At 59.3% G+C, this 25,303-nt stretch overlaps 1 protein-coding gene across 3 annotated transcripts; it reads left to right on the top strand.

The window, feature by feature from the left end:
- The first annotated feature begins 7,172 nt into the window (after nt 1-7,172).
- Nucleotides 7,173-25,262, top strand: FBXL19 (F-box and leucine rich repeat protein 19). 3 transcript variants are annotated; one of them, XM_062180777.1, is made up of 11 exons: nt 7,173-7,274; nt 8,333-8,533; nt 9,860-10,003; nt 10,091-10,177; nt 10,267-10,485; nt 10,961-11,122; nt 12,177-12,688; nt 21,270-21,433; nt 21,526-21,687; nt 24,525-24,743; nt 24,846-25,262. In XM_062180777.1, the coding sequence occupies exons 2-11, from the start codon at nt 8,357-8,359 to the stop codon at nt 25,022-25,024; spliced, it is 2,025 nt and encodes a 674-aa protein (XP_062036761.1). In that variant the 5' UTR covers nt 7,173-7,274; nt 8,333-8,356; the 3' UTR covers nt 25,025-25,262. The 3 variants fall into 3 exon arrangements, with proteins under 3 accessions (XP_062036761.1, XP_062036762.1, XP_062036763.1); XM_062180778.1 differs by having other exon boundaries at nt 10,961-10,993; XM_062180779.1 differs by lacking the exon at nt 10,961-11,122.
- The last annotated feature ends 41 nt before the right edge of the window (nt 25,263-25,303 follow it).

A 25,303-nucleotide genomic window follows, 5' to 3' on the forward strand; every position in this document is an offset into this window, starting at 1 on the left:
GAAAGGTCTTCCTTCCATTGGTTCACCCCCCAAATGTCCGCCGCTATGGTGGGCACTGTGCCAATCCGAAGCCAGGAGCCAGGTGCTTCTCCTGGTCTCCCATGCGGGTGCAGGGCCCAAGGACTTAGGCCATCCTCCACTGCCTTCCCGGGCCACAGCAGAGAGCTGGACTGGAAGAGGGGCAGCTGGGACTAGAACCTGGCACCCATATGGGATGCCGGTGCCGCAGGCGGAGGATTAATCTAGTGAGCCTTGGTGCCGGCCCCAATATATACACTTTAAAGATGGGTAACTTTATCATTTTCTTTAAAGTACTGGTTAATTATGAAAATTCAAGCAACTAATAAAGGAACAAAGAACTCATCAAACCACGATTTTTCACTACCCAGAAAAAACCCCAGCAGGCATTCCTTGCAAGTTTTGTGGGTTTCGCTCCAGACCACTGCAATGAAGCAAATATTACAGTAAAGTGAGTCACCAGAATTTTTGGGTTCACAGTGCGAGTAAAAGTTGTGTTTGCATTAATCTGTACACTAGTAACCATGCAATAGCACCCGGTCTAAAAAACTCCCAAAGTATTTACCTTAACTTAAAAGTAGTTCTTGGGGGGTGCAGGTGCAGTAGTTAAGTTGCCACTTGGGAAACCATATCCCACATCAGAGTGCCTGGTTCAAGTCCCAGCCTCTCTACTTCCCATCCAACATTTGGCTGTGTGCACCCTGTGGCCAACGTATGATGACTCAGATAACCTGAGCTCTGGCCACCCATGTGGGAAACCCAGAGAGTTCCGGGTTCCCGACTTTGGTCTGGCCTAGTCCTGGCTGTTGTGGGCATTTGGGAAATGAACTAACTAATGAAAGGTCTCTATCTGCCTCATCGCCTTTCAAATAAAACAAAAATAAATAAAGATTGGGACCAGTGTTGTGGCATAGCAGGTTAAGCTGCTGCCTGTGGTGCCTGAGTCCTACAGGGGTGCCAGTTCGAGTCCTGGCTGCTCCACTTCTGATGCAGCTCCCTGCTAAGGCACATAGGAAGGCAGTAGAAGATGGGCCAAGTGCTTGGGCCCCTGCACCCCATGGGAGACCCAGAAGGAGCTCCTGGTTTCTGGCTTCGGATCGGCTCAGTTCAGGCTGTTTCAGCCATCTGGGGAGTGACCCAGCAGATGGAAGGCCTCTCTGTCTCTCGCTCTCTGTCACTCTGCCTTTCAAATAAGTAGATAAATATTAAAAGATAAAAAGAAAGTCTGCTGTTTGCCACATCAGTTGAGTCTTCTTTTCATGAAAGATTTTTGGTGTGTGATGCGGTGTGATATCATTTTTTTATTTGAAAGTCAGAGTTACACAGAGAGAGAAGGAGAGGCAGAGAGAGAGAGAATCTTCCATCCCCTGGTTCACCGCCCCCCCCCCCCCAATTGGCCACAACAACTGGAGCTGCGCTGATCCAAACCCGGGAACCAGGAGCTTCCTCCAGGTCTCCCACTTGGGTGCAGGCAACCAAGCACTTCGACTATCCTCTGCTGCTTTCCCGTGTGCATTAGCAGGGAGCTGGATCGGAAGTGGAGCAGCCGGGACACGAACTGGCGCCCATGTGGGATGCTGGCACTGTAGGTGGTGGCTTTACCCACTATGCCACAACGCCGGCCCCTAGCATCTTCTTCCAATAGAAGGTGGCTGTGTTTCCACTAAAAACTTGTTTTGGGGCCAGCGCTGTGGCTCACTTAGTTAATCCTCTGCCTGCGGCACCGGCATCCCATATGGGTACCAGGTTCTAGTCCCAGCTGCTCCTCTTCCAGTCCAGCTCTCTGCTGTGGCCCCGGGAAGGCAGTGGAGGATGGCAGAAGTGCTTGGGCCCTGCACTCGCATGGGAGACCAGGAAGAAACACCCAGCTCCTGGCTTCGGATCGGCACAGCACCAGCCGTAGCGGCCATTTGGGGAGTGAACAAGCGGATGGAAGACCTCTCTCTCTCTCTCTCTCTCACTGTCTGTAGCTCTACCTGTCGAATAGAAAAAAAAAAAAAAAAGAAAAGAAAAAAGAAAGAAAACCTGTTTTGGGGAAGCAGCCCCCTTTGTGGATGCTCCCAGCCTGGTCTCCTGGAGAACTCACTGGAGTGGCTACGTGGAGCACCTGTGGCTTCAGGTTACGGCAATGCCTTCTTTCCTTAACCTCACAAACCAGCAACTTCCGCTGGCTTCAAAGCCTTCTTCTGTGGCTCCTGGCCTCTCTCGGCCTTTGTAGAACCAAAGAGACTTCTTCCGGGTGGGGCTCTGGATTGGGCTTTAGCGGAGGGGAAAGTTGTGACCGGTGTGATCTCCCAGGCCGGGAGCATTCTCTCCTTATCAGCAGCAAGAGTTGTTTTGCCTTCTTATCAGTCAGCATTCACGGGTGTGGCAAGGTCTCCTTTCCTTCAAGAACTTTGCCTTTGCCATTTGCAGCTTGACTGTTCAGTGTGAGAGGCCTAGCTTCTGGCCTAAGAGGATGCTTTGCATGGTTTGTGCAGGATGGAATGAAAAGAAAGGTTTCTTTGGGTACAAACAAACTTTGAAAAACCATGCGTACGAGGGGATTTCACAAAGCTCATGGGAAAAGTGAACTATGAAAACACGATGCATGGATTTAAAAATGATTTATGTCTTTGAAAGAGTTACAGAGAGAGAGAGAGAGAGAGAGAGATCTTCCATCTGCTGGCTCACTCCTTGGCTGGGCCAGGCCAAAGCCAGGAGCCAGGAGCTTCTTCCGGGTCTCCCACGAAGGCGCAGGGGCCCAAGGACTTGGACCATCTTCTGTTTTCTCAGGCCACAGCAGAGAGCTGGATCGGAAGTGGAGCAGCCAGGACTCAAACCAGCACTCATATAGGATGCTGGCACTGCAGGCAGTGGCTTTACTCACTACACCACAGCGCCAGCCCAAGAAATAAACTTTCTAGGACTTATTATTTGAAAATCAGCATTACAGAGAGAAAGGGAGAGACAGAGAGAGAAGGAGAGATGTTCTAACCACTTGTTCACCCCCCAAATGGCTGCAACAGCCTGGGCTGGGCCAGGCTGAAGCCATGAGCCAGGAGCCTCATCTAGGTCTCCTATGTGGGTGCAGGGGCCCAAGGACTCAGGCCATTCTCCACTGCTTTTCCCAGGTACATTAGCAGGGAGCTGCATAAGAAGTGGAGTTGTCAGGATTCGAACTAGTGCTCCTATGGGATGCCAGTGCTGCAGGCAGCAGCTTTACCCACTACGCCACAGCACCAGCCCCCAAAACTTTCTTTTTTTTTTGACAGGCAGAGTTAGACAGTGAGAGAGAGAGAGAGAGACAGAGAGACAGAGAGAAAGGTCTTCTTCCGTTGGTTCACCTCCCAAATGGCTGCTACAGCCGGTGTGCTGCGCCGATCCGAAGCCAGGAGCCAGGTGCTTCTCCTGGTCTCCCATGCAGTGCAGGGCCCAAGCACTTGGGCCATCCTCCACTGCCCTCCCGGGCCACAGCAGAAAGCTGGCCTGGAAGAGGAGCAACTGGGACAGAATCCGGCGCCCCAACCGGCACTAGAACCCGGGGTGGCGGCGCCACAGGTGGAGGATTAGCCTAGTGAGCTGTGGCGCCGGTCCAAAACTTATAATTTCATTTTCCATGAACCTGTTGAAGTATGCTTGTACAAATAATATCTGCTCATGATAAGAATTTCACTTATAATATGAAGAGTTTTCCTATATATATATGTATATATATATATATATATATATATATATATATATATATTCCCTTATTTATTTGAGAGCAGAGAGACAGACAGCTGGCATTTCCCCAAGCCAGGAGCCAGGAACTCAACCCAGTCACCTGAGTCATCACTACTGGCCCCCAGGGTCTGCATTTGCAGGAAGCTGGAGTCAGGAGTTGGAGCCTGGGGTTTTGAACCCAGGCTTTCAGTGTTCGATGAGGGCGTCCTGACGGCTACGTTCAGTGCCTGCGCACAGGACCGCGATTTTCCCAACCATAAAATGGGAGTCTGTTCCACCGGCATCTTAGCTTATGCACGCCCCGTAAAGCTTAGCAGCTCGTGGAAGAGGCCGGGAACGCACCTCATCCGGGAACTACAGAGAAGCTTCAGTGGACAGTGGCGTTTAAATCCAGACCCGAAAGGTGAGCAGTTAACTGGGCGGAACCACCCAGGGATGGGAGGAGGGGAGGTGCAATGCCCTGAAGCCATCCTCGGAGCCAAAATGAAAGCCTTGAGGGCCAAGAGGCAGAGGCACTGGTCTTGGGAGCCTGAGGTTTTCCTGATAAAAGTGCCTGCAGCAAGGGTTCAGCCTGAGGCCAGGGCCTGCAAGGTTGGGAGTGACACCACACTTCCCCCAACAGAAACATCACACCCACCAAGTCTTCCGCAGGGCCCCTAAGGCAGAGGGAGTCGGCTTGGGGTCCGAAGGGAGCAGTGTGGCAGGTGGAGGAGGTGGAGGCGAGTGAGAGGCCCGGAAGTGGGCTGCTGAGGTGCGCAGGTGAAGGCCTCCCAGGGTGCCCGAGAAGCAGCAGCTGGGCTGCGCAAAGCGCCTACAACTTCAGGTGCAGGCACTTGGTGGGTTTGTAGACCCTCGGCCAAATGGAGAAAGGGCGCCCCCTGGGAGCAGTGCTCGGTAGTGCACGCCGGAGGACCCAGCTGTGGAAGGGCGGAGGGGTGGGCGGCTCAGGATGGGGTAGCCCGCCCAGCCCGGTGTTCTGGTCACTGAAGCGAATTCCGTCCGGCGTGGTGGACTCCTGGATTCCCAGGAAGGCGAACTGGACGGGACCTCGATAAAGGCACTGTCGTCACGGCCCCAGGCCAGAGCAGGCACTTTCGTGAACACTGTCTTGTTTAACACTCCTCTAACTCTGCTTCCAGGTGGGTATCACTATCCCCATTTCTCAGATGAGAAAACCGAGGTTTGGCGACTTCCGGGGTGGTGGTGGTGGTGGTGGTGGTGGCGGCGGAGCGAGGCTGGGATTTTTGTACGACCCCAGCCTGGAGCCCTCACGACTTGTAAGATGCCGACCTAGTTCTGGGGGCTTGGGGGTGAGCGGCCTCGGGCGTGAGGCGCCTACGCTTTCGAAGGGGTAGCGGCGTGACTTTCGGCGAGAACCACGCCTCCTTTGTCGCGGCAATGATGACTACGGATGCTTTCCTTTAAGAGCCTTCTCTTGACATATGAAGTCCTCGCCACCCGAGGAGGCGGACATTCTAGATTCCTGGATCGCCCGGGCGTCTTTCTCTCTCATTCGCAGTGATTCCCCACTGGTGACATAAACTCTCCCCCCTCCCCCCAGCGAGTGAAAGCCCAGGACTACATTTCCCGGCAGGCTCTGCTGAGCGGGGTGGCCGGGGTGCCGGGGAAGGGGCCCTTCCGTTTCCGTCGGCTCGCACATTCCCACAGCCAACGTCCTTTCTCCGTAGAGCTCAGGGAAGGACTACGTCCCCCAGCAGGCACTGGCGCAGAGGTCTAGTGTCCGGGACGCCATCTTTGCTGTAGTCCCGCCCTCCATTTCTGCAGGGACTAGCCCTAACGCCTGGACTACAACTCCCATGCCGCCGTCTCCCCACCCTCACTGACTCCGGCCGCCATCTTTGCCGGCAGTCCCCGCCCCGTCCCGTTCCATTGTCTGGACTGAAGATAATAGAGAGGAGCTGGGAAGACTGCAACTCCCGCCAGGCCTTGCGCCACCGGGTGGGGGATTTCGCTACTGCAGGCGGGCGAGGTGCCCAAGGTGGTGGAATGAGGCGACGGAGAGGCTAGGTAGCCTGCCATCTTTATGGTAGTCTCCTTCTTCTCCTGGCTCCGCCATTCTTAAAGAACACCAGAGGACTAGGAAACTACTATTCCCATCGCACCTCATGAAATCGAGTGCTAGTCAGGTGTACGCCCCTCTTCCGCCATCTTGCTTGTAGTCCTCATTCCTTTTCACCTTTCCATTGTTCCTGACGAATAGAAATGGCAGCGGGAAGGCAGCAGATGGACTGCGACTCCCGTCAGGTACCACACACGCGGAGGGTTGTGGACAGGAGGGCGTGTGAGTGCCTGGGAAGGAGGTCGGGTCGGGGGAGAAGGCCATCTTGTTTGTAGTCATCGTTCCCGCTCCTTCTCTATGTTCTGCAACGGGGAGCCTCGGGCCAACCGGACTATAACTCCCGGCATCCTCGGCTCCCGGCTTGGCACGTCCTCCGCCATTTTGCTTGTAGTCCCTGCTGGCCCCAGCGTCTCGTTGTCTCTGCGGTAGCACCATCGTCCGCGGGACTACAACTCCCGTCGTGCCCTGCACGCGCTCGTCCTCGAAAGTGGAGGTGGGGGAGGAAGGAGGGGGCAGGGGGCGGGGTTCCTCTGGGAGAAGGAGGGAGTAAGAGGAGGAGGAGGAGGGAAGGAGGAGGGAGGGGAGGGGGAAGAGAGGAGGAAGGAGGAAGGAGCTGAGGAGGGATGAGAGAGGCGGCCAGGGCCCCGGGCCGAAGCAGCGCGGGGCTGGGGGACCAAGGGGGCTGAGACACCCCAACTGCCCCCTTCCCTGCCCCCCCTCCATCCTTTCCTTCCACCCTCTCGCTTGAGGAGGGGGATTTATTCAAATTTTATTTAAATCCCTATCTCCCGAGGGTCGCGCGCTGGGGGGGGAGGGGGAGAGGGCGGGGGCGCGCGCGGGCTGGGGGGGCGGGGCCGGAGCAGCTTCCTTTGCCCCCCTCCGCTCGCTCCGTAGGCGTAGGACAGGGGGCCGCAGTCCAGGGGCGGGCCCAGGGGAGGGGGGCAGGTTACAGCGACCCCCCCCTCCCCGGGAACCGGCGGTGGGCGGGGCTTGAACCCCGGAAACGGTGGGGGGGGCCAGGCCTGGCCCTGGACCCCTGGGCAGTGGGGGCCGGGAAGGGGCCAGTTAAAGGGCCGGGGGCGCTGAGGAGAGGCGGGGCGGGGTGGGGGGAGGGGAGCTGGGACTCGGACCCGGGACTGAGTGGGGCCCGGGCCAGAAGCTGAGCACCCTGCGCCCGAGGAGCCCCCGTTGGCCTGGGGGGGCTGAGGGACTGAGCCCCCCAGAGCAGGACCTCCCCCTGGAAGGGCCGCGCCGCAGCCCGTGGGAGGGCCTCGCCCCCGGCGCCCCCCAGCTCCATTCGCCGCCGTCCCGGCCTCCGCCGGAGGGAGGGGCCGAGCGCCCTCGGGGGGCCGTGGACCCCGGCGTTCTGAGCGTTCCGCGCCCCGCGCCGCCCGGCCCCCCCGCCGCCGATGGCCGCCGACCCGCCGGGAGCTGCCAAGAAGGGAGAGATGGCTCCCGGGACACGTGTGAGGTGGGTTCACGCGGCTCCTGCTCGCCCCCAGACCTGGGCAGCTCCCACTCCCATTCATCCTCAGCCCGGCCTCTCTCCACCTTCCCCGCCCCCAGCCTCCCCCTCTCTCTGCTCCAAACTCCTCATCTCCAGCCTTTCTTCCTATTCCCTCTCAACCCTGGGGAACTGGCCTGCTTCCCCTTGCAGACCCCCGCCCCCACCCCCGCCTGCAATCGCCGCCCTGTAGGCCCCTTCCCCCCACCCCGTGGATGGGGCTGGAATTCCCTGGAAAGGGGGAAGCCGGGGTAAGACTCTGGGAAGGGCGCCTCCAGGCCTGTTGAGTCCGGATGGGGTCTTGGAGGATCTGGTTTCCATGGGCAGCGGAGCCCAAGAGGGTCCAGACAATTAGGGTGGGAAAGCAACTTGGGAGTCGAGGGCTGAACCCCCCCCCCCGCCCCGAGTTATGTGGAGGTGTCAGGCTGGATTCTAGAATCCCAGGGAATCTGGGGGATTGCTCAGGGGGAGCTGGGCGGGGGACGGATTCCAGGGCCAGGGGTGTCAGAGCCTGGGGAGCAGCGTGGCCCGTTAGGGATGAGAATCCCACGTCTAGGTTTAGAGGAAACAGGGATCCGATGGCCTTTGCCTATGAGAGAGGGAGCGAGCAAAGTGCAGAATTCCACCCAGGAATCTGTGGGTGTCTCGGAGGTAAATCTGGGGCATTTGGGGTTGGGGAGAACCTGAGGGAGCCAGCATCTGGGTGACAGGAGAAGGTTGGGTCCTCCCTGGGGGACCCCCCCCCCCCCCCCCCGCAGACAAGGAGCCCGAGGCCTTTCCCAGGAGCTTTGGCATGGAGATAGCAGGAGGACAGGCCTCCGTGGCTGGGGCAGGGGCCCTGAGGGAACCTTAGGGGAGGCCTGAGGTCAGGCAGCCAGAGGAGCTGCCGCGCCCCGAGTTGCAGGGAGCGGCCCCCTCCCAGACTCGCGCAGGAGGGCAAGCTGTGGCTGCCCCCCGGGGCGGGGTCAGCTGCCAGGCCAGGGCCCCCGGTGGCCCTACGTGACCTTGCTACCATCTCCCCACAGCCCTCGGCGTTGCTGACGCCCCCAATGTCGTCGAGCAGCCGGGGGCCGGGGGCCGGAGCGCGCCGACGCCGAACCCGCTGCCGCCGCTGCCGGGCCTGTGTGCGAACCGAGTGCGGGGACTGCCACTTCTGCCGAGACATGAAGAAGTTCGGGGGGCCCGGGCGCATGAAGCAGTCGTGCCTGCTCCGGCAGTGCACTGCCGTGAGTCCTGCCCCTCTGCTCTGGGTCCCTGTGCAGCTCCCAGCCTGGTCCCCTGCTGGCCAAGACACCTTTCTGGGGGTGGCTGGTGCCTGCTTCCCAACTCATTCATTTCCTTCCTTCGTTCACTGGTTGGTTTGAATGGCCTTTTTTTTTTTTTTTTTTTCTTGGTCCTCAGCTCCGAGCTGGGGACAATGCTAGGGGTGTGCACACAGGAGTCCCATCCAGCCTCTGCCTTCATGCTTCTGTAGCTGTCAGAGAGGCACAGGGCCCATAGAAAACCCAGCCTGCGCCGTACCGCTCCCCAGCTCTGGACCTGGCCCCTGGGGACAGATCTGCCTCTTCCCTGTCCATCAGGGTGGTCTCAGATTTGAGGCCAGGCTCACCCTTTGCGTGACCTTGAGTCAATCCCTTTGAACTACAGGTACCTTTTCTGTAAAATATTTTCCTTGCTGAGTTTAAAGATCAAACAATAGCATGGATGTGAACCTGCCTAGCGCGAGGTCCAGCACACAGTAGGTATCAGGGAAACAGGGGCTTCCTCCCGGTCTTCCTCCTCCTTTGAGCCTCCCTGGACGCCAGAGAGCGGCCAGCTGCTTCCTGCAACCCCCTCTGCACACGGCCACCTCCCTCTCTGCCTCCAGCTACTCCTTCCTGGCTGGTCTCTTCATCCCGCAGCCTCTCTCTTCCTTTCTCCCCAACTCCTTGTCTCACTTTCCCGTTCCTTCCTCCTCTGCCTGCTCTTTTCTTGGATCTCTCCATGCTGGCCCGCAGCCTTCAGCGTCACTGGTAGGAGTCAGGATTTCCACCCTGTGCTTCCCAGAGTCACACCATCTGAAGGCTCCCAGGACGAGCCATTCGCCCAAGTATCCCCAGGGTGCCTGCCGAAAACCCTGCGCACTGTAAGGTCCACCGGAAGCCGGGGCAGCCCACTGAGCGACCTTGGGGGTCCCTTCAGCTGCCACGCACCCTCGGCTGTGACGGCAGCCCTGCGTGTAACTTCTCTATTTGCACCCGCTGTTGCAAGCACAGCACCGATAGCAACTATACAACCAGTGCCCCCAGGCCCTCCACTCACATTCTTAACCACGGTCCTGGAAAGGGATTCTTCACCCCATCTCACAGATGTGGAAATAGAGACTTCTGGGAGGTTAAATCAGCAGTTTGGGATGGAGCCAATTCAGGATCTGACCCTGCTTGGCCCAGGGGTTTTTTTTTTTTTTTTTGAGGGTCATCCAGCCGCTGGCCAGGGCCCCCAGAGAGAAGGGACTTGCCCGCCCACCCCCCGCCTGCTTTCAGGGCCCCTGACGCCCCCTCTCCCCCCGACAGCCCGTGCTGCCACACACAGCTGTGTGCCTCTTGTGTGGGGAGGCTGGGAAGGAGGACACAGTGGAGGGAGAGGAAGAGAAATTTGGCTGGAGCCTCATGGAGTGTACAATCTGCAATGAGATCGTCCACCCTGGCTGCCTGAAGGTGATGGCCCTGGGGACCCTGGAGCCCGGGGTGGGGCCGCTGCTGGGGGGGGGCGCCCTCCACGTGCTGCCTGCCTCTCACCTGCAGATGGGGAAGGCTGAGGGGGTCATCAACGCGGAGATCCCCAACTGCTGGGAGTGCCCTCGCTGCACCCAGGAAGGCCGCACCAGCAAGGTAGGGCGGGGGGCCGGGGGGGGGGGCTGGGCCAGCGCTGGGTCAGCGAGCCGTGCGGGGCCTCATCCCCAGCTTCCGTCTGCCCCCAGGATTCAGGTGAGGGGCCAGGCCGCCGCAGGGCTGACAACGGCGAGGAGGGCGCCAGCCTGGGCAGCGGCTGGAAGCTGACGGAGGAGCCACCGCTTCCACCGCCCCCGCCCAGGCGCAAGGGCCCTCTGCCTGCTGGGCCCCCACCTGAGGATGTGCCTGGGCCCCCTAAACGGAAGGAGAGGGAGGCAGGGAATGAGCCCCCCACCCCGAGGAAAAAGGTGAGCCAGGAGCACACTTGCTGGGTGCAGCGGGGTTCTGGGTACTGTAGTCCTGGCCGTTTTGAGGCAGGGTGGGTCTGGGAGGTAGTGGGATCCTCCCAGGGGGTTCTTGGGAGATGTAGTTCAATTGTTGGACGGCGGGGAGGAGAGGTCCAGGTGAGGGGAAGCTGGCGCTGGCCCGGAGGCAGCGGGAGCCCAGGGTGGTTTGGAGAGGCTGCAGCGAGCATGCTCACACCGACTGCTACCCAGGAGGAGGAAGGAGGGACTGGAAAAGGCCTGAGGGGGAAGAAAGGAGATGAGAGCATGCTCAGTGAGCCCAGGCCCTGGGCGGAAGGTGAGCATGCTCAGAGTTCTCCCTGGGATGGGGGCTTCTGGGACTTGTAGTCCGAAGAGGAAGGCGTGGACCTCAGCTTTTTGGGCCCTGAGGACCTAATGGGGTCTCTCCCTTCCCCCGTTTCTCCCCCTCCCCCGGTAGGTGAAAGGAGGCCGAGAGAGGCACCTGAAGAAGGTGGGTGGAGACGCCTGCCTCCTCCGAGGATCGGACCCAGGCGGCCCCGGCCTTCTGCCCCCCAGGGTTCTGAATCCGAGCCAGGCTTTCTCGTCCTGCCACCCTGGGCTCCCTCCCGAGAACTGGGAGGTGTGCCGGGGACCTCCTCCCTCCCCCTCCCCCTCCCACCTGCCTTGCTCCACCCTCCACCCTGGAGACAGATCTGTCTTTTCCTGCTCACCCTGTCCTGCCCTAGCCCCACTTGGCCAAGAGATGGGTGTTTGGAAGAGTTAGGTGGGAGAGTGGGTCGGGCCCAAGCCACAGGAGGCCCTGGCTTCCCAAGAGCCCTTAGGGCGTCACCTGGCCCATTTGCCTCCTCTTTCCAGGCCTTTAAGAAGGGGAGAAAAAAAACCACCTTGAGTTGGAATGCCTGCCTGCCAACTGCGGATTCTTTGTATGGGCTTGGCAGCTTGGCAGCTGTTCTGAACCTCAGTTTTCTCATCTGTAAATTGGACGCACCTTGTGTTCTGCCCCCCACCCCGCCCCCACTCTCTCCCTGGGGAACCGTATGAACCTAATGAGGCCAGGAGAGTCAGTGAGGTCTGTAGGCAATGAAATGTGCCTCGATTCTAGGGAGGGGAGATTTGCCCCAGGGCGCGCAGCACAGTCAGAACCAAGTGTGAGTGCTTTGCACGGACACTAAACCCGCGGATCTGCCTGCGCGTGTCCCAGTGCTGTTTCCGCGTGGGCGTGCCGCGTGGTCTCTTGTGAGCTCAGTTTCTTTCTAGCCAGAAAGAGGGGCGCTACAGAGCACAGTGAGGGGACAAGGCAAGTTGGCAGGCACAGGGCGCCCCACACCAGTCCTGACGGCCACTCGCGGCTGTGTGTGCAGCCACTGTGGTGACACTGGGACCTCCCACAGTCAGGGAGCTGACAGGCAAACCAGGCCTCTCTAACTGCTCTCCGTACCCTCCTGCTGTTTGAAACCCCGAAGCCATGGAAACCCACAGGGCTTCTGATTGACCTGGGGGCACCTTCGAGTAAACCGCGAGACAGGCAGCGGATTGGCTGGGGTCTTGTGGTGTTTAGGAACAGAGCCAGGGCTGGAATCAGGACTGTCCCTTGGGCTGGGAGTCCCCTCGGCGGGGAGTGGGTGGGACAGCGTGTCCCGGGGCCCTGCAACAGCCTCACCCTGTCTCTGCAGAAACCAAAGCCGGCCCTGGCCTCTGCGGAGGGCCCGGCGGTGCCGTCCCCGTCGCCCCAGAGGGAGAAGCTGGAGCGCTTCAAGCGGATGTGTCAGCTGCTGGAGCGGGTGCCCGACACCTCCTCTTCCTCCTCGGACTCCGACTCGGACTCCGACTCCTCGGGCACGTCGCTGAGTGAGGAGGAGGCCCCCGGCGAGGCTCGGAATGGGCGCCGGCCTGCCCGGGGCAGCTCCGGCGAGAAGGAGAACCGCGGGGGGCGGCGGGCCGTGCGCCCCGGCACTGGGGGGCCCCTGCTCAGCTGGCCCCTGGGCCCCGCCCCACCACCCCGGCCCCCACAGCTGGAGCGACATGTGGTACGGCCCCCACCTCGAAGCCCTGAGCCCGACACACTGCCTTTGGCTGCTGGATCCGACCACCCCCTGCCCCGGGCCGCCTGGCTGCGCGTCTTCCAGCACCTCGGGCCCCGAGAGCTGTGCATCTGCATGCGAGTCTGCCGGACTTGGAGCCGCTGGTGAGTGCCCCGACAGGCCGTGGCTCCTCGCCAGCCTGCTTCTCACTAGCTGTGTGCCTCGCGGCAGGTCTCTGGGCCTCACTGGGCCCTGCTGGTTTGGGATTTAGGGTATCTCCATAGCATGCAGACATGACAGTGAGATCCTTCTGTGTTTACTATGAGCTTTTTTTGTTTTAAGATTTATTTTATTTATTTGAAAGAGTTACAGAGAGAGGTAGAGACAGATAACGGTCTTCCATCTGCTGGTTCACTCCCCAAGTGGCTGCAATGACCAGGGCTAGGTCAGGCTGAAACCAGGAGCCAGGAGCTTCTTTGGCGTCTCCCACGCAGGTGCAGGGGCCCAAGGACTTGGGCCATCTTTCACTGGTTTCCCAGGCGCATTAGCAGGGAGCTGGATTGGAAGAGGAGCAGCCGGGACTTGAACTGGTGCCCATATAGGATGCCAGCGCTGCAGGCCAGGGCTTTAACCCACTGCACCAGAGCGCCGGCCCCATGATGAGCTCCGTGAACCCTCACAGCAACCTTGTGTGGTCATTATTAGCCCCTTTCTCAGTTGAAGCTGAAGCCCAAGGTCATGGGGAGAGGAAGCAGGAGAACCAGGAATTTGAACCCACACCCTTCTGGCTCCAGAACCTTCCCTCAGTAATAGCTGGTGTTTACATGGCATGCTCACATGTGCCAGCTAGTGTGCCAACTGCTGGAATCTATTATCTCGCCTGCCTGATCTCTCTCTTTTTTTTAACTTAAAGATTTGATTTTCTTTATTTGAAAGGCAGAGTTGTAGAGAGAGAGGGAGAGACACAGAAAGAGAGATCTTCCGTCCGCTGGTTCACTCCTCAGACCTCTGGGGCTGGGGCTGGGCTGGCCCAAGCCAGGAGCCTGGGACTCTGGGTCCCGCAGGTGGGTGGCGGGGCCCCGGGCGTTTGGGCTTCTGCTGGTTCCTCAGGCCATTTAGCAGGCATGCTGCGTCACAAGTGGGACCGCCAGGACTCGAACCAGTGCTCAGACGGGACGCCAGTGTTGCAGGTGGCGGGATAACCACCATGCCACAGTGCCAGCCCCTCCCTTTTTTTTTTTTTTAAAAAGATGAATTTCTATTTATTTGAAAGAGAGTTACAGAGGTAGAGGCAGAGAGAGAGAGGTCCTCCATCCACTGGTCCACTCCCCAGATGGCCACAACAGCCAGAACAGAACTGAGCTGATCCAAAGCCAAGAGCCAGGAGCCTCCTCTGGGTCTCCCAAGTGGGTGCAGGGGCCCAAGGACTTGGGCCATCCTCCACTGCTTTCCCAGGCGCATTAGCAGGGAGCTGGATCGGAAGTGGAGCAGCCGGGTCTTGAACCGGCATCCATATGGGATGCTGCGCTGCAGGCCAGGATTTAACCCGCTGTGCCACAGCGCCGGCCCCAGCCCCTCCCTTTTCTAAGGGCAGTCTGACTCTCGGTCCCGTTTCCCTGTGAGAAAGCCCCCTGCTCATACAGCTCGTGCCCGCCCAGAGGCCGCCATGCTCGCACCTGCCGCCTATACCCAGCGCTGCTTTCCTCTCCAGATCCACCGCTCACACCCTCTGCCCTCTTGTCTTCCTTTCTGACCCCACCCCCCCAGCAAAATTCCTCCCCCTCCCTCCCATCAGACCCCTGCACCAGCCCTCAGTTCGTCCGTTTTCGCGTTCCCGTCGGTTGCTGGGGTGGGGGCAGGTCATGTGTCTTGTTTTATCTGTGCGAAGGGCGGTGGAGGAGCCGGAGAAATGTTACATGCAACGAGCAAATTCAGGGCCTTTCCCATGGGCGTCCTGTGGACCGAACTCAGAGCGTTAGCTGATTTGTTCCTTGTAATAGCATCCCACTTGGGGACGTGAGGGACGCCTGTAGCCACAGTCCAAGAGCGTGGCTGAAAACTCCAGTGCTCTTCCTCCGGGACAACACCTAGGGTGCTAGCCCATGCCTGCTGGGGTCTGCAAAGGCCAGACTGTAGAATGTGGGGGCAAACTACCTGGCACCAATCTTCTTCCTGTGATGAGCGGTTCTAGCACAGGGCCAGGGACTTGCTCCTTGTCTCAGCGTCTTCAGCTGGGAAGCCAGGATGCTCGGAGCTGTGACTTCACAGTCCGCTAACGCACACAAAGAGCTGGCCCAGAGCCTGGGAAGCAGAAGCTGCTCAATGCCGTAATTGTGATCCGGATTCTGGGAGCTGGAGATAGGCACCGCGCCTGTCCTGAGCGTGCAGGGCTGTGCCCTTGAGGCCTGAACTCGCAACAAAGATGCAGATAGTTACCGGCGTGGGATTAGCTGGGGATGTTTGCTGGGGCCCCCTTCAAGGCCAGTCCTGTGCTTGGCCCCGGAGATCCAGAACTGAGGAAGACCAGATTTCTGTTGTTGCGAGGCTTGGGGCTGGAAGAGGATGAAGCAGAGTGGCTGGGCTGTGCAGTGGGCAGTGCCCGGCTGTGTGGCCATGTGTGGACCAGGAATCTCTCAGGGCTGTGGTCTTCTCATCTGTAGTCTGGGGTCCCTGTTAACCACAGTCACACCTCGGGGATCTCGGGATTGGTTCCAGGTCACTCTGCAGATAGCAGAATGTGTTGTCCCAGCTCTCTAAGGCGAAACAACCTAGTGATTGATGCCACCTCTGCATATCTTCTCTCTCTCTCTCTCTCTTTTTTTTTTTTTTTATTTATTTTTTTATTTTTATTTTTGACAGGCAGAGTGGACAGTGAGAGAGAGAGACAGAGAGAAAGGTCTTCCTTTTGCCGTTGGTTCACCCTCCAATGGCCGCCGCGGTAGGCGCGCTGCGGCCGGCGCACCGCGCTGATCCAATGGCAGGAGCCAGGTGCTTCTCCTGGTCTCCCATGGGGTGCAGGACCCAAGCACTTGGGCCATCCTCCACTGCACTCCCTGGCCACAGCAGAGAGCTGGCCTGGAAGAGGGGCAACCGGGACAGGATCGGTGCCCTGACCGGGACTAGAACCCGGGGTGCCGGTGCCGCAAGGCGGAGGATTAGCCTATTGAGCCGCGGCGCTGGTTTCTTTTTTTTTTTTTAAAGATTTATTTATTTGTTTGAAAGTCAGAGTTACACAGAGAGAGAAGTAGAGGCAGAGAGAGAGAAAGAGTTCTATCTGCTGCTTCACTCCCCAATTGGCTGCAGTGGCCTGAGTTGTGCTGATCCAAAGCCAGGAGCCAGGAGCTTCTTCCGGGTCTCCCACATGGGTGCAGGAGCCCAAGGACTTGAGCCATCTTCTGCTGCTTTCCCAGGCCATAGCAGAGAGCTGGATTGGAAGTGGAGCAGCTGGGACTTGAACTGGTGCCCATATGGGATGCTGGCACTGCAGGCTTAAATCATCTACATAGCACTCACTGTATTTAATGCGGTGTAAATGTTCTGTAAATGGTTGTTATACTGTATTGTTTAGAGAATAAGTTTTTATTTATTTATTTATTTTAAGATTTATTTACTGGGGCCAGCACTGTGGCATAGTTGGTAAAGCTGCCACCTGTGGCACTGGCATCCCATATGGGCACCAGTCCCAGTTCCAGCTGCTCCACTTCCCATCCAGCTCTCTGCTAATGGGCCCAGGAAAGCAGCAGAGAATGGCTTTGGGGCCCCTGCAGCCACATGGGAGACCTAGAAGAAGGTGCTGGGTCCTCACTTTGGCCCAACCCAGCCCTGGCCGTTGCAGCCATTTGGGGAGTGAATCAGTGGATGGAAAAGCTCTCATATTCTCTCTCTCTCTCTCTTTTTCCCTCTTCCTCTCCCTCTCCCTCTTTCTGTAACTTTGCCTTTCATCTGAATGAATAAATTTTAAAAGAGCCAGGGCTGGGCCAGGCCAAAGCCTGGAACTCTGTCTGTATCTCCACGTGGGTGGCAGGGACCCAAGCCCTTGGGCCATCCTCTGCTGCCTTCCCAGGCCCACTAAGAAGCTGGAGCAGAAGCAGAGTTCCTAGAACGCAACCTGGCGCTCCAGGTGGGTGTCAGCATCACAAGCAGCAGCTTCACTTGTTATGGGAGCTGAGAGTCGAAAACAAAGGTTTTTTTCATCTGCTCAAAAAGCAGAGTCACAGACACACAGTCTTCTATCCATTGGTTTATTTCCCAAATGCCTGCAACAGCTAGGGCTGGGCCAAGCCCAAGCCAGGAGCCCAGAACTCCATCCAGATCACCCATATAGATGGCAGGAACCCAATTATTGGCCTATCACCTGCTGCCTCCGTTAACAGAAAGCTGGACAGGAAGTGCAGCAGCTGGGACTCAACCATCACTCTGAGGTGGGGTGTGGGCATCCACCTGCTGCACCCCGGTACCTGAGGGCATGTTTAACAGGCAAGAGGGCCTTGGACTTGTGAATGATTGGCCTTGGGTCAACAGGGGAGCTCTCCCCCGAGGTTCTGACCCACCAGCGTGGATGGCAACAGCTCCATTCCCCAAGTTTGGGCATCAGGGGAGGAGCGGGTTCCCGGGGAAAGAGAAGCGCCCCTCCACTGGACACGCATGATGTGAACGGCCTGCAGGCCAGTCGGGTGGAGCTAGCGGGCTGGCACCGCATCTGCCGTCTCAGGGCCAATGGGAAGATAGGAGTTGGGAGGGCAGCAGCTTAGAGGAAGAGGGCAGAAGACAGGGTGGCAGCATTCACGAGTTAGAGAAGGAGCAGCCATGGCAGGGGGTTCGGTGCGGCAGGTTAAGATGCCGCTTGGGATATAAGAGTCTCTGGGACCAACTCTCACTTCTGTTTCTGGTTCCAGCTCCCTTCTCATGCAGGGAGCCAGCTGATGCTGGCCCAAGCACTTGGGTCCCTGCCACCCTCGTGGCCCCTGGCTTCCACATGGCCCCAGCTACTGTGGACTTCAGGGGAGTGAATCAGTGGATGGAAGATATATATATATATATATCTCTCTCTGTTCCTGTCTCTTTCTGCTTTTCAAATAAAGAGATTCATCTTAAAGAACAAAATAAAATCCTTCTGAAGAGGAGAGACAGATGGAGGAGGGAATGACTGATGGGCAGTGGCGGGTGATGACAGGAGGTCACCCGAGGTCAAGGACCCAGAGGTGGCACTCGGCTTTTGCTCCCAGGAGGCCTTGGTATCCACGGCTGTGCTCTGTGCCGGTGGAGGAACCAAAGCTGGGTTACGTGGAGGTGATGACTCCAAGGCCAGGGAGATGACCTGCTTGTCACTGCTGTGTCACTGGTGACGAGTGAAAGTTCATCGGGACGGAGTATGGAGAGAGATGGTAGAGGTTGGGGCTGGGGCAAGGTTTGTAAGAGGGAAGGCAGGTTTTTGTGTCTGGCAGCTTTCGGAGGTGTAGTGATCCACCAGGAGCGAGGGGCAGGACTGCTTGGGGGGTGCTGAGTTGCAAGAAGAGGGTTAGGGCAGCGAGGAGCCTGGGAGAGGACAAGGGGACAGGGTCAAGGCCTGGAGACAGCTTGGAGCTCTGAGCAGTCCCAATTTGCAGGGAGCAGTGAGGGCCAGGCCAGTTCCCGGTCCTGGCTGAGGGCTGGAATTTGGGTCTCACAAGTGGACATAGAAGGGTGGCGCGTTGTGCAGGGGTGCCTCGAGGTAAGGAGAAGGTGTCGGGGTCAGCCCTGGCTCTTGTCTCAGCACCACACCCCAGCTGAGAAAGAACCTGTGTCCCTGGCGCCCCGTCCCCCTCGCCGTGAACTCCCACAGTCCTAGGGGACATTCGGACACAAGCCAGGCCCTTGGCACCTGCACTCAGCACGTGTCCTTTCGTCGCCACTGCAAACCTTTGGCGTAAGTGCTGGCCTTCTCCCCGTTTCATGGTTTGGGAGATGGAGGCCCAGAGAGGGTGGGCGACTTGCCTAAAGTCCCCCAAAGCATGGCGGTGGCAGAGCTGAGATTCAGGTCACACTCAGTTCATCCTCCTCGCCTCTGGACTCCATGGCCACAGTGGCCGGTGGCCTGGCCTTGCAGCCCTTCTTGGCCTGGCTCATGTACCCCGGCTGCCTCTGTAGTCTCACCTCCGCCTCCTCCACTCGTAGAATTCACACTTCCATCCAGACCAGCGTGGCGTAAGCCCCATTCGGTAGCTGGAGGGGGTCCTTGAACGAGTCTCCTAACCTCTCTGGGCCTTGTTTTCCTAAACCGGAAAAAGTGACAAGATAGTATTTGCCTCTCAGAGCCATTGTGCGGCCGAGTGCTTAGCGCATAGAGCAGTGCCTGCACGTAGAAAGCCCTAGAATAGCAGCAGCCATTGCTGTAAGCCTCATAGCATCATGGCGATGCAGCGATGGGTCGCCCTTCGCCCGAACTGCTTGATTTTCCCAGAGTTCTCTGTTCTTGCTCCCTGCCACGCCCCTTCCTCTGGCTGCCTGGCTGGCTGCCCTGGGCCCAGCACAGGTTCTTCCTGTCTTGACACGCCCCTCCTGTCCCATCTCCCTTCTAGAATCACTTCTGCTTTCTTCAAAGCTTCAGTCGGGGCATTGTCTTCCCAGGAGGCTCCTCGGTCCCTCCTGGAGTTGATTCTCAAGTCCCTGAGGCCTCAGCCTCCCCCGATTGTGTAGCTGCAGCCCTGTTGTCCCCACCTGCTGTGCGTCCGGTGGAAGCCGGACCCCTGATTGCAGTGGGGCCCTCCCTGACTACTGGCCACCGCTCTGAGGCTAAACCTCATCCTGGTTTCGCAAAGGGCAACAAGACCAATGAGCTCCAGTCCACAAAGGGTCTGGGGAGACTTCCTGGAAGAGGAGGCGCCACAGCCAAGCCTTGAAGGATGTTGGGTCGGCTGGCGTTTCTGGCAGAGGCACTCCTGTGCTGAAATGTGTTGGCACCAGGGAGTGTTGCTGTGTGCCGGTGGGCGGCTGGCTTGGCCCGCTCCTGAGGAATCTGGTGCCTGTGGGGGCTCCCAAGGAAGGGGCTTCCCTCCCAGCTGTGGACATTTTGGTGTGGCAGTGGCGGGGGTGGCTTCAGGGAATTGGTGGCAGTTGAACTGGGACTGAGGGTCGTGTCAGACCAGGCTTCGGACGGGGTACAAAGAGAAGGGCAGAAGCTGCGTTGAGCGTGGGTTGGGTTTTGTTTTCCTTTTCACTCTTCAGAGTTGGAGAGATTTGCCGGTGTCAACCCATGGAATGGAAGAAATCAGGACAGAGAGAGACTAGAATGCCAAAAAAGCGCAGGGTGGGGACAATGATAGGAGAGGGACAAGAGCCGATCATTAGGAGGCTGGCCTGCAGGTCAGTGCCTCCGCCTGCCTCTACGTTCCCCGCTTCACCCTTCTGTGTGGAGAAGGACCGGCTCACGGGGCTGTTGTGCCTGTAGTAGCTTCTCCCGCGCTGCTCATCTCCCTGGGCGGGCTCGGGAGATGGCCAACAGCCACAGTAGCACCTGGTGAGAAGCTAATACCCCTGTTCTCTGCCTATTGCATTTATTTTGAAGGCTAACATACTGAACGCAACAGAAAACTGATTTTAAGTGCAGAAGGGGGGGGGGATTTACTGGGAATTCATGTTCTGCCGGGCAGTGGGTCACAGATAACTGGTGTTGGAGAAGCCGGGCCAGCCAGCGCTGCTGGAAGGAGCCCCTGGGCATGGTTGAGGGGTGGGGGAGGCCCCGCCCACCTCTGTTGCTTCAGGCCCAGCCGGTCCAGTCCGGTGGGGATTTCCTGATTTGCCTTCTAGAACTCCTGAGCTAGAAGACAGCTCTCCACTGAGCTCAGAGGAACTTTGGCTTCCCGGCCACACACGAATAGATTCCCTTGGGTGGGGGGAGGTGGGGAAGGCTGTTTCCCTGGGGAAGTAAGCCTGCGAGGTGCCTCTGGGCCAGGCTGGGCTGTTCCCGGCAGGGGCCCAGAAGCCTCGTTTTTGTCTTTGTGGCTTCAAGACCCGGGGCCTTGTGGACTGGATGAGAAACCGTGGCTGAGGCGTGCTGGGCAGCGCTCAGTGCGGACTTTGAGTTCACTCTGGCCGCTGCCGCAGCCACCCTGGGGAGGCGGAGGTGCCAGCCGCTACCCACCTGGGGCTTAGATTCGAATCAGGAGCACAGCTGTGGAACGAAGGGAGAAAACAGGACTGCCAGTTCAGCCGGGGGCCACTGGGGGGCGGACGCAGCACGTGTGGCTCTGTGCCGAGAGCAGGATGGATGGGTGCCCAGGAGCCACCACGGCAGCCAGGGGGATGTGGGAGCCCAGAGGTGGGGGTGGGGGCTGCTGCCACATCCTTTTGGCATACATCAAATAGTGTGGCTGTGTGTGCGCGCTGCGTGTGTGTGCGCTGTGTGTGTGTGTATTTGGCAGCTGCTTTATAAGCTGCAGGGCTCGCAATCTGTAATTACCTCATTTGATCTTCCAGCAGCCCTGTGGGGCAGGCAGAGTCTGCAATCATTACCTTCATTTTATAAAGGAGGCCTCTGAGGCTGGGTGAGAGGAATGGACTTGCCCAGGGTCTCACGTCCAGTTAGTGGAGTTAGGGCCCAGACCCCCTGCTGTTTGCCTCAGGCCAGGAGCTTCTTGCAGCCCTACTGTCTTGCTTGTGGGCCAGGAGAGAGCTGGGGTGAACCGTTGGAGCCTGGGAATTGTGGGGCTCCTGGGCGCCCTTGAGAGCTGCGGACCGAGGTCTCTGTCTCCCCCTTGTGGCTGTCAGGTGCTACGACAAGCGTCTGTGGCCTCGAATGGACCTGAGCCGGCGGAAGTCGCTGACCCCGCCCATGCTCAGTGGGGTGGTTCGCCGCCAGCCCCGTGCCCTGGACCTCAGCTGGACAGGTGTCTCCAAGAAGCAGCTCATGTGGCTTCTGAACCGACTGCAAGGTAGGGCGGGTGGGCTGGCAGGGTGGGGACAGTTCCAGGCGTGATGGGGTCCCAGCCCCAGCTTCCTGACACGCCCCTCACCGCTCCCCCAGGCCTGCAGGAGCTGGTGCTCTCCGGCTGCTCCTGGCTCTCTGTCTCCGCCCTGGGCTCAGCCCCACTGCCGGCCCTGCGGCTCCTGGACCTCCGCTGGATCGAGGATGTTAAAGACTCCCAGCTCCGCGAGCTGCTGCTGCCTCCTCCAGACACCAAACCAGGTGCGGCCTCTGTGTGCTCATCTGAAAATGGGCCGGGCAGATGTGCCTGCTGGGAGGCGGGGGCGGTGTGAGGCCTCTGAGGTCCCTTGGATAGCTCCTATTGAATGTTAAAATATCTGAAGAAAGGCACAGCACCCGGATCTGAATGGGAAGGCCCTTCGTGACCACTTCTCACTCACGTGCTCACCTGCGTGCACCCTGGGCAGTGTCTTGAGCAGGACAGGGTGGTTTTCCCGGGGAGAGTTAGGCGTGGTTGGAGAGGGGGATGCTGGGAGTGGAGCCCTGGTCACTCGGGGGTCATATGGAGGCGGGGACACTGAGGCCTGGGGGCCCCTCGTTCTGGCCCCCACCAGCCTCTCACACTGGAGCCAGAGGAACCATCCTTAAAGGCTTACCTGTCTCTGCCACCCTATGGTCCTAAAAGCTCCCAGCTCCCTGTGTGGCTCGGGTAAACACCATTATTTTGCCACAGTCACTGCTGCCTGCATGGCCCAGCTGCCTCTGTGTTTCAGCTACTTCTGTCTCCAGCCCCAGGGCCTTTGCCCACTCCTCTTCACCTCTTGTGCCTATTCTCTTCATCTCATTCACATCTAATCGTCTTTGTGGCCTCAGCATAAACACCACTTCCTCCTAGAAGCCCCCCCCCATCCTCCATGGAGGGAGGAGTCCCTCAGTCTCAGTGTGTCACTGGACAGTTGGGAAGTGATTTAAAATCTGAGGGCCAAAGCCAAGAGCCAGGAACTCAGTCGAGGTCTCCCTTAGGGGTCACAGGGACCCAAGCACGGGAGCCACCACTGCTGCCCCGCAGCAGGAAGCTGGAGTCAGGCGCTAGAGCTGGGCGCTGAACCCAGGCTGTCTAACGGGACAGGGGCATCCCTCACTGGGCCACCTGCACATGCCCGCACCAGCTCGTTGAGTCTGCTCCCCACAGAGGTAGAGACAGAGAGCGGTCTTCCATCCACTGGTTGACTCCCCAAATGGCCGCAGTGGCTGGAGCTGAGCCGATCCGAAGCCAGGAGCTTCCTCCAGGTCTCCTGCTTGGATGGCAGGGGCCCAAGCACTTGGGCCATCCTCCGCTGCTTTCCCAGGTGTGCTAGCAGGGAGCTGGACCAGAAGTGGAGCAGCTGGGACCAGAACCTGTGCCCATATGGGATGGCGGCGCTGCAGGCCAGGGCTTTAACCTGCTGCGCCACAGCGCCGGCCCCGTCTTCCTCATCTGGATCACAGCTTGCGCGGAGCAGCATCACAGGCCCTTGCACCCCTGCTGCCTGTCACATTTCACAGCCGCCTTTCCTCTGTGGGTGTCCTGGCTTCGTGCCGCATCCCTGGAGCAAAACTTAGGGTTCTTCTCCTTCCCTGCTTTTGCCCTCGCCTGGTGTGTTCGCCTGCTTTTGCTACACATCAGAAGCCCTGGAGGCCCAGCCTAAGTGCCACCACCTCCGTGACATGCCTGCTGGCGCCTCTCTCCTGCCCAAGCCACAGGTGACTTCTCTCTCCCATTCTGGCTTCTGCTGTGGCCCAAGGTTGGGAGCGCCTCCAAGCTCTCAGCGCCTCCCCCTCAGGAGGGCTTGCAAAGGCCAGTGCCCACCGGGTGGCCTGGCAGGGAACAGGGGACACAAGGGAGTGGCACCCAGGCAGCACAGGGATGCCAGCTGTGACAGCTCTCCAAGGCAGTTCTGACAGCGTGGTCTCCAAGCAGCTTCACCAGAATAAACCCCGGGTCCCTAGCCTCGACCTGCTGAAACTCCAGAGGTGGGACCTACAGTCTTTTTTTTTTTAATTCATTTCCGAGGCACTGAGAGAGAGCACACACTCTCATATCTACTGGTTCACTCCCCAGATGCCTGCAGTGGCTGGGCATCTCTTTATTTGGGCTCAGCTCAGGGACCTTGGCCAGGCATTGTAGGGCTGGGAGATCACAGCAGCCCCCCCCGCCCCCCTCCTGGTGACAGACGGAGAGACCTTCCATCCACTGGTTCACTCTCCAAATGCCGAAGCCAGGAACTCCATCAGGGTCTCTCCCGTGCGGGTGGCAGGGGCCCAGGTGCCTGGGCCATCGTCGGCTGCTTCCCCGGGCCCATCAGCAAGGAGCTGGATCGGAAACTGAGCAGCCACCAACACAAAGCAGCACGCTGGTGTGGGATGCGGGCAGGCTCCCAGGCAGGCAGGGCTGTCTGGAGTATGGCTCCTGTTCGGGAGAAAGGGAGAGGAGTTCGGCTGTGCGCCAGAGGAGGGAGTGAGTACCCCACGCCCTGGCTGCCAGGGAGAGGAGGATTCTGGATGAATGCAGGACTGGAGCAGGACTTGGGAGGAGTGGTGTCGGCCCAGTGTGGAGACCGGAGGAAAAGGGGCTCCAGCAGGGCTCACCAGCCCCGGGCTCACCAGCCCCGGAGGAGAGGGCAGGGGCAGAGGCGCCTGCGTAGCCGTCGGGCTGTCACGTGGTAGGCGAGTGGACGGGTGTACATTAAGCACTCTCGGTGTCTCAGTTGCTGGGGATAGAGCAGTGCACAACGCAGGCAGCAGCTCCTGCCCCTGTGGAATTGGCGTTCCCCGTAGTGTGTCTGATGGTGAGAGGAGGAGGAAAATCATGCAAGGTTTCCATGGGCAGGTGTTGAATGTCACAGCTTGGAAGAGTAATCATGGAAGGTCGATCTGAGGAGGTGATGTGAGCAGTGGACGGCTGAAGTCAGCTCACGTTGGGTGTGGGGAGAACAAGCCAGTCAGGCTCCCTTCCGGGGGCAGCAGGGGAGGGTGAGGAGTGTGGGGGTGGAGCCCAGGAGGGTCCAGGTGCAGGTGCAGGGTGACCAAGAGTGCTGACCGCTCCTCTGCCTACCCAGGGCAAACAGAGAGCCGTGGGCGGCTGCAGGGGGTGGCAGAACTGCGGCTGGCGGGCCTGGAGCTGACGGATGCCTCGCTGCGGCTCCTGCTGCGCCACGCACCCCAGCTGAGCGCCCTGGACCTGAGCCACTGCGCCCACGTCGGGGACCCCAGTGTCCACCTCCTCACGGCCCCCACCTCCCCTCTCCGCGAGACCCTGGTGCACCTCAATCTTGCTGGTAAGCCTGGGGTCCCCTCCCTCCTGCTGGCCTGTTGGTCCCCGCGGCCGGTTGCCACCCCTCTCACCTACCGGGTTTCCGCCGCCACTGCCCCTACCCCAGGCTGCCACCGCCTCACGGACCACTGCCTCCCGCTGTTCCGCCGCTGCCCGCGCCTCCGCCGCCTGGACCTGCGCTCCTGCCGCCAGCTCTCGCCTGAAGCTTGTGCCCGGCTGGCAGCTGCCGGGCCCCCCGGCCCCTTCCGCTGCCCAGAGGAGAAGCTGCTTCTCAAGGACAGCTAGTGGGGCGCCCCCACCCCCCCAGGACTCATCAGGAGCCTGCCGTCGGCCTTCATTTCACCCCTGCCGGAGGCCAGGGCTCCCACCTCGCGGCGGGATTCCTGCCCAGGGACTCGAGCCAGCCCCCCCCCCCCGCACTGATCTCTCTGGGGGTCGCTCCTCCCCATCTCCTCCCCTTCCACCTGCTTCATTGTCCATCCCCTGGGGGGAGTGGGTCAGAGGTACTGGGGGGTGCTGAGCCAAAGGGATGGTGGGAGGGGGGTGAAGGTGCAAGTCTGAGGG

Source organism: Lepus europaeus, chromosome 21 (assembly GCF_033115175.1).
Source record: "Lepus europaeus isolate LE1 chromosome 21, mLepTim1.pri, whole genome shotgun sequence".
In the NCBI taxonomy this organism is placed as follows: domain Eukaryota; kingdom Metazoa; phylum Chordata; class Mammalia; order Lagomorpha; family Leporidae; genus Lepus; species Lepus europaeus.

Bases quoted from the DNA above. Each gene is read 5' to 3' on its own strand.
- FBXL19 (XM_062180777.1), top strand. From the start codon at position 8,357: ATGTCGTCGAGCAGCCGGGGGCCGGGGGCCGGAGCGCGCCGACGCCGA. The intron at 8,534-9,859 runs GTGAGTCCTGCC...TCCCCCCGACAG, and splicing joins TGCTCCGGCAGTGCACTGCC to CCCGTGCTGCCACACACAGC. The intron at 24,744-24,845 runs GTAAGCCTGGGG...CCCCTACCCCAG, and splicing joins GGTGCACCTCAATCTTGCTG to GCTGCCACCGCCTCACGGAC.